Source organism: Cervus canadensis, chromosome 32 (assembly GCF_019320065.1).
Source record: "Cervus canadensis isolate Bull #8, Minnesota chromosome 32, ASM1932006v1, whole genome shotgun sequence".
NCBI classification, from domain to species: domain Eukaryota; kingdom Metazoa; phylum Chordata; class Mammalia; order Artiodactyla; family Cervidae; genus Cervus; species Cervus canadensis.
The window spans coordinates 27,652,768-27,660,415 of record NC_057417.1 but is presented as its reverse complement, the minus strand read 5'-3'; the positions used below and the strand labels follow the sequence as shown (position 1 = coordinate 27,660,415).

The following is a 7,648-nucleotide window of genomic DNA, read 5'->3' as shown; positions in this document are numbered from 1 at the left end:
GGACTTGCCACGCGGCTCCCCTGTGTACCCACTGACCCCAGTCGGGCTGGGCAGAGACCCCATGGGAGTCCCTGATCCAGAGGAGAGTGACCCAGAGTTGGTCCATCATATATTCATTCTCCAAATACCGGCCGTGGGACAAGTGACCTGCACGGGACTTGGTGGAAATGGGACACTGATCTCGAGGTGTTTATAGTCAACTGGGAGGCACAGACACAGCTGGGCACCAGCCGCCCAGTGATGCGGGCCACTCTGGTGCCCCACAGGTGTGCTCTTGCCAGGCCAGAGTGGAGAGGCTGGAGAAAGCCAGCTGTTCCTGTGAAGGATGGAATGGAGAGGACGCAGTAGATTTGGGAAACGAAGCAGCAGTGACAGGGATCCCAGGCTGGGAGCCAGGAATGGGGGACGGAGCTGGGTGGGTATCATGTTCCATTCAGTCTGACAACTGAGCTGAGTATTATGGGTTACAAAGCTCCAGGACAGTCCCCACCGCCTTTCATCCTCTGGACCTCAGCACAGCCAACCTCATACCCTCCACAAGGGCATCCCCTACTTTCCTCCTCGCAGAACAGGCCAGTCCTTCCAATGTCCCCTTGTCTCAGGTTTGGGTCCCCCAAAGAGACCCTGAGATGAGGATTCATGGGCCAGTGCTTTATCCAGCAGTGCTTCTAGGGGAAACCAGCAGGGGAGAAGGGAAGCGGACCCCAAAGGGGAGGGGTCACTCAAGCCTTGTCTCGCAAAGAGAAACTGACTCAACCTCGACAGGAACACTGGAAACAGTGTAGATCACACTGGACCTGGAGTCTGTACCCCTCCAGCCAGCATTGGTCAAGGGCTTCCCCGAGGATGTAAGTTTCCAGACACTTCCCACTTTCCTAGATCCTGCAGGCTAGGCAGCTCTGGCAGCTTGGAGGCTAGAAAAGCAAGGTCACCAAGAGGCGGCGTGCATGAGCATGGGCAAGGGGTCTGAGGGGCTGGAGACGAATGATACTTGACTCTACGCCCACTCTGTCAGCACCTGCAATAGCTGATTCTACGCACTTGATCTTATACGTGCCTAACCACTTAGAAGCCTGGCACAAGGTACATGCTTAATAAGAGCTGCTAAATGAATGAATGGATGAAAGGAAGGAAAGAGAGAGGATAACATTATCCATTTTCAGATGAAGAAACTGAGGCTCAGAGAGGTGAATGACTGACCCAGAGTCCCACAGGCGATGGCCAGCATAGCCAGGCTCCCTATCAGCCTTCTGACTGTGCATCCAATGTGTTTGCTCTTCACCCTGGCGGGGGAATGCCCTCCTCCTCCAGCTCTTTCTTAGCGTGCTCAGGGTAACCCTTGACTCAGCTGACAACAACTTCCCCTTTACAGATCTGAGGTTTCTAGGACTTTGAATTAGTGGGGGAGGCTCCCCAAAGAGAGGCCTCTATAAAAGCCGATGTTTCCTCCTAGCTGCCTGAAAAGGGCCAGAGGGTAGCCCAAGTGCTCTCGTCCCAGCCGTTCTCCTCCTGCCCACCAGCACTGAGCCCTGAGCCGCCCTCTCTGCTCTCCAGGACATGGCAGGGCCCGTGACCATGGCAACCAGCCTCCTGCTCTTGGCCCTGTGCATCACCCCTGCAGGTAAGACCTCCGACCCCATCCTGGGTCTCCTGTTCGGGACAGCCGTCCCAAGGGCCTGACTGGGGTGGCACAGCAGAGCATGTAGGACCGAGCAGCCTGGGTCTGCAGGGGAACAGTGAGAAGAGGGGCAGCCCAGTGGCTGGACTGGAGGTGTTTAACGCGGGGTGAGTGTATGCTAAGTCGCTTCAGTCATGTCCGACTCTTTGTGACCCTATGGACTTTAGCCTGCCGGGCCCCTATGTCCACGGGATTCTCCAGGCAAGAATACTGGAGTGGGGTTGCCGTGCCTTCCTCCAGGGGACCTTCCCAACCCAGAGATCCAACCTGTGTCTCTTGCGGCTCCTATGTTGCAGGCGGATTCTTTACCCCTGAACCACCGGGGAAGTTCTTAGTGCAGGGTATGGGCCCTTATTGAAGCTCAGAATCTAGGGCAGGCTAGCAGAGCCCATGGCTCTTCTCTCTCCTGTCTTCTAGACTCTGTGACACTCCCCTCTTCCTGCTGCATTACCTTCATTTCCAAGAAAATTCCCGAGAGCCGAGTGATAAGCTACCAGCTGACCAACGGGAGCGTCTGCCCCCAGGCAGGAGTGATGTAAGTAACTACTACTCAGGAGGGGAGCGGGGAGAGATGAGCCTCCAGGCTCACTGAGGGCCCTGCTCTGTGATCCCGGACAGGTCACCCCACCTCTCTGAGCCTCAGCTTCCTCACCATGAGACTAGAAAGAGGATTCAGAGTTGACCATCATAAATATACGAGGCAGCCTTTGGGGCATATTTTTGTTGTTGCTGTTTAGTCGCTCAGTCCTTCTGACTCTTTGCCACACCATGGACTGTAGCCTGCCAGGCTAGTGTCCATGGGATTTTCCTGGCCAGATTCCTGGAGTGGATTGCTATTTCGTTCTCCAGGGGATCTTTCCCGACCCAGGGTTCGAACCTGCATCTCCTGCTTGGCAGGCAGGCTCTTCACCAGTGAGCCACCAGGGAAATCCATCGGGGCATATAACATTCCCCTAACTAACCCTCTCAGCCATTATATCAGCTGCAGTTGATTATCCCCATTTGACAGGGGGCAATTGAGGCTAGAAAGGTGACCTACTCAAGGTCACTTAGGACTTGAAATAAACTTCAGAGTTGCGAGACAGCAAGTGGGAGCTCACTTCATAAACAGCAGCAGCATGCCACAGAAATGTGATCTTTTCTTAACCCAGAAGGTAGTATTTATAATGTATAACCATTTCCTTGTAGTGAATTGTTTAAAGTTTGCTAACACTTGTTTAAATGGTTTTGCATGTTCAGTCACTTCATGTCCAACTCTGTGCGATCCTATGAACTGTAGCCTGCCAAGCTACTGTCCATGGGATTCTCCAGGCAGAAATACTGCAGTGAGTTTCCATGCCCTTCTCCAGGGAATCTTCCCAACCCAGGGATCAAACCCATGTCTCTTATGTCTCCTGCATTGGCAGGCAGGTTCTTTATCCACTAGTGCCACCTGGGAAGCCCCCAAAGCAAGCATTTATGCAATGGTTTACATAATTCAGAGAATTGTTTTTATCACTCTGGAAATTAATTAAAACTTTGAATCTTTATTTTGTCTGCATCTTTGAGGGGGATTAAAGAAAACCGTTGTATTATTATTGGTAATTTTCCCCACTGGCACCAGACCCAGCTCCACGGTCCGGCATCCCTGGTTTGGAAGAGGGCATTCCACTGCCTCCTCCCAGCTCTGGCATCCTTATCGACCACCTTTCCTTGCACAGTGAACTGGAGGCCTTTTTGTCTTGGGGGTTTTCATGCATCTTCTCCTCTCGTCCCCTGTGAGTTGACACTGTGTCTCTCCCTTCAGACCCAGTGTCCTCTGCAGGCAGGGCTGGGCTCCCCCATCTGACAAGGAGGTTACTGAACATGAACATGATGTTTTTGGAACAAAGGGATGCAGACACACAGAGAGAAGACATTGTGTTCAGAGCCTGCCAGGAGGCTGGGGCAGTGGCATGTCCTCTGGGCTTCCGAGTGCCCTCCTCAGAAAGGGAAGGGATCCCACCCCCTGCCCGGCTTCATGGGTGCCCTATCTTCTCCCCACAGCTTCACCACCCGGAAGGGCCAGAAGTTCTGTGGCAACCCCAAGTTGCCGTGGGTCCAGAAGTATGTGAAGAACTTGGATGCCAAGCAGAAGAAAGCCTCCACTAGGACCAGGGCGATGAACACTACAGCCCCCTTCTGGAGACATCTAGCCAACAGCACCTTCATCTAAGCCCTGCCCTGGCCCCCAGTCCTGAGCTTGGGCCTGGGTCTCACCTCCTGGCAGGCTGCTTGGGGCCTGGTGAGCCAGCGGTGGTAGGCAAAGGACTACTGTTGCCGTTTCTTTGCATCATTCTCAGGGGATGTGTCTAGTTTATTTAAAGAACCCAAGGCTCCAAGGATCCCAGCCGCTTGATTTTCCTGAGCTGGGGGGAGAAGTTCTCAGAAGGAAGGCCAAGGCGGCCCTTTGACCTTCCTCTGAGCTGGAACCAGCCCTTCTCCAACTCACAGGTTGCATAAGAGTCTCAGTGCATGAGGCCTGACCTGCAGACCAATTCTGCTTGTGTCTTAGTCTGCAGGCAGCTTCGATGGGCCCTCTGGTCTTGTAGTGAGACCTCCAGGCTGTCTGCCTGCCTGCCTGTCTGTCTGTCCGGGGATGGGTGACCTCTCAACACCTGTAGCTCTCCATCACAATGGGGATGCTCCTGGGATGTCCCACTCACAGGTGAATAAAAACCCAACAAAAGCGGAGGGCTCTTGGTCACAGACACCGCCAGATCCTGGCCCTCTTTGCACACCTCTGTGGGACATGATTAATATCGTTCTTAGAAACTCATTGGTTTTTGTAATGAAATGGACCTGGAGGACTTGGGTGAGGGGCCAGCCTGGGGAGCTGCATTCCTCTGTGAAGATAGGGGATTGAGGAGATGCTTTGCTTCGCGGTATGTTTTGGCTTCCCTGCTGCTTTGGGGACAAAGACCCACTCTGCCTTTAAAGCTGGCCTTTCCCCTACGTTTTGCTGAGGGGTAGATGGGGTGGGAGTTGAGGGGGAAGAGGATCCCGGTTTTTTTTCCTACACCATGTCATTTGTCTGTCAAGTGTAGACGGACACACTGGATGTTCTGAAATGACAATCCAAGTAAAATAGAATTTTTCCTTCGAGGCTGGGCCTGTCTTTCCTGTTCTCATCTCCCTCAGGAGGAAGGTTTGGGGTGTGAACAGTGGAGCGTGTGCCCCAGAGATCACCCTGAATGAGTTGCCCATTCAAGGCTGGGAGGGAATGAAGGCAGCCTGAGCCCGGGGCATCCCAGGAATGGTCTTGGCCTGCCCTTGGGAATCCTGTTATTCAAAAAACATACATGTATGGCTGGATTAAATTAAGTTTCTAAACAATTTCCACAGAACACATTGTTGCACAACAAGCTATTTAGGCATCAGAAGACTATTAACTTATAAAAGATGATCTCTGGTTTCAAAGGATGAGGGAGAAAAATAACACATCTACACTCACAAGTCAAAAGCAGTGTGGCTTTCATACCAATCCTGATTGATAAACAGCAGGAGCTTGAAATATGTCACTTAACCTCTCTGAGCCTGTTTCCCTCATCTGTAAAATGTTGTTGCTGTTATTGTTCAATTGCTAACTCGTGTCTGATTCTTTGTGACCACATGGACTGCAGCACGCTAGGCTCCTCTGTCCTTCACTATCTCCCAGAGCTTGCTCAAGCTCATGTCCATTGAGTCGGTGATGCCCTCCAACCACCTCATCCTCTGTCGCCCCTTCCCTCCTGCTCTCAGTCTTTCCCAGCACCAAGGTCTTTTCCATTGAATCGGCTCTTCAGGTCAGGTGGCCAAAATATTGGCGCTTCAGCTTCAGCATCAGCCTTTCCAATGAATATTCGGGGTTGATTTCCTTTAGGATTGCCTGGTTTGATCTCCTTGCTGTCCAAGGGACTCTGGAAGATGAACAACTTTTCATTTTTGTTTGAGCTTTCCCCAGAAGCAGTCCCCAAATCAAAGACTGGGGTTAAAATACTACATTTGGGAGGTACTGGTTGCACGCACAGGAAACACCACCAGGAGAAAGAGGATGTAACACGAGAGACAGAAAGCAGCCAGTAAGAAGAGTGTGTTATCAAGCAGAGGGGAACCAGCTCCAGTCACAGGGAAGTGCTGTGAGACCCACCCCCTCAGAATTATACCTCCCTCCATCGGTCATCGCAAACTGGGGAGAGATCCCCAGTGGTCTTCCTGCAGCTGGGAGGCAAGCCAACCTTCCTTGGTCCAAAACGAGCCTCCTGAAAAGACCTGGCAGTAAACTATTAAAGTTCTTTGGTTGTTGTTGTTCAGCCGCTAAGTTGTGTCTGACTCTCTGTGACACGGTGGACTGCAGCATGCCAGGCTTCCCTATCTTTCACTATTAGCTCGAACTCATGTCCGTTAAGTTGGTGATGCAATCTAGCCATCTCATCCTCTGTTGTCCTCTTCTCCTTTTGCACTCAATCTTTCCCAGCATCAGGGTCTTTTCCAGTGAGCTAGCTCTTAGCATCAAGTGGCCAAAGTGTTGGACCTTCAGCTTCAGCATCAGCCCTTCCAATGAATATTCAGGGTTGATTTCCTTTAGGATTGAGTGGCACCTTCTTTTAACACCATATAAAGCAGAATCAAGGGTATGGGTAAACCACGCAGAAAAGATGACATTCTGATGGGGGGAAGAGAGCCTGCAGAAATCCTTGGCAAAGAGCTGGCATCTGAATGGTGACTGAGCTTTCCCTCTGAAAAGAAGAGTGGTTTTCTAAGGATGGAAGAGAGCTTGCATCTTCAGGGATGACAGACTGAACCACAAATAGACATTGGTCTCATAGGTGACAACAGAACTCTGACGCAGAGACTCTGTAGCAACCAGCCCAGAAAACCAGGGTTTTCCCTGGAGGTCCAGTGGTAAAGAACCTGTCTGCCAATGCAGGAGACACAAGAGACTTGGGTTCAATCCCTGGGTTGGGAAGATGCCCTGGAAGAGGAAATGGCAACCCACTCCAGTACTCTTGCCTGGGAAATCCCAAGGACAGAGGAGCCTGGTGGGCTACAGTCCATGAGGCCACAAAGAGTCAGACACGACTGAGGGACTGAAAACCAGTGGTTAAGACTCTTCACCTTCTAGTGCAGAGGGTGCCAGTTTGATTCCCTGGTCAGAGGAGCTAAGATTCCACATGCCTGGTGGCCAAAAAAAAACCATAAAAAACAGAAGCAACATTGTAACAAATTCAATAAAGACTTTTTTCCCACACGAAAAAAATGTTTAGAGAAACAAACTCCCAAATCAATCACAGATGTCTGCTTATAGTTATCCCTTCTCCAGCTTCCTGACCAACAGCTTCTAATCAAGACATCCCTGTGCCTTCCTTTTTTTTTTTCTTTGTAAATTTGCTAATTTTTAATATTAACAGAAACATACTTGGTTTATACTTAGTTCTGTAAAATATGTCTGAACAGCATAATTAATGAGTCCAGAAAACAGAGGGTCAGGGACCAAAATTACAGGCCGAATAAATGATTTCTTCTCAGATGCTGAAGCGTCTCCTACCTTACAAACTTGAGCTTCTGTCCCTCCCTTTAAAGTGTACCTGCAGGGTTGGTTAAGTTTGTTCCTGTTCTCTATCTTTGGAAATAATTTAAAACGCACATCGTCTCTTAAGGTCTTAGTATAACTTTTCCCAAAAAGCACCCTAAAGCGGCTAAGGAGGAAACCTGTTTAAGCAGCTCCTGAAAGGAAAGGGAAGAAACAAGAGGACAGATGATTGGTTTAAAATGATCACAGTCTTTTGATAAGATGAGAGGTTGCCCTGGTCACGGGACTGTGATTCAAGAGAGACTTTTGAGTTGTTGAAGAAGCAGGTCTACTCTCTTCTTCGTGCTTCCAGAAGCAGGCCTTTTTTTCTTTCTTTCTGTTTAAGTAAGGTAGCTCTGGAAGACTTCCAGAAATATTTTTCCTGTGTTCTTTATTCGGGT

General features: G+C 50.3%; 1 protein-coding gene across 1 annotated transcript; it reads left to right on the top strand.

Annotated features, from left to right (window-relative positions):
• Window positions 1-1,450: 1,450 nt before the first annotated feature.
• On the top strand, window positions 1,451-4,799 carry CCL24 (C-C motif chemokine ligand 24). The gene is made up of 3 exons (XM_043455769.1): window positions 1,451-1,621; window positions 2,096-2,213; window positions 3,704-4,799. The coding sequence occupies exons 1-3, from the start codon at window positions 1,558-1,560 to the stop codon at window positions 3,870-3,872; spliced, it is 351 nt and encodes a 116-aa protein (XP_043311704.1). The 5' UTR covers window positions 1,451-1,557; the 3' UTR covers window positions 3,873-4,799.
• Window positions 4,800-7,648: the final 2,849 nt, after the last annotated feature.

Bases quoted from the DNA above. Each gene is read 5' to 3' on its own strand.
- CCL24 (XM_043455769.1), top strand. From the start codon at position 1,558: ATGGCAGGGCCCGTGACCATGGCAACCAGCCTCCTGCTCTTGGCCCTG. The intron at 1,622-2,095 runs GTAAGACCTCCG...CCTGTCTTCTAG, and splicing joins CCTGTGCATCACCCCTGCAG to ACTCTGTGACACTCCCCTCT. The intron at 2,214-3,703 runs GTAAGTAACTAC...TTCTCCCCACAG, and splicing joins TGCCCCCAGGCAGGAGTGAT to CTTCACCACCCGGAAGGGCC.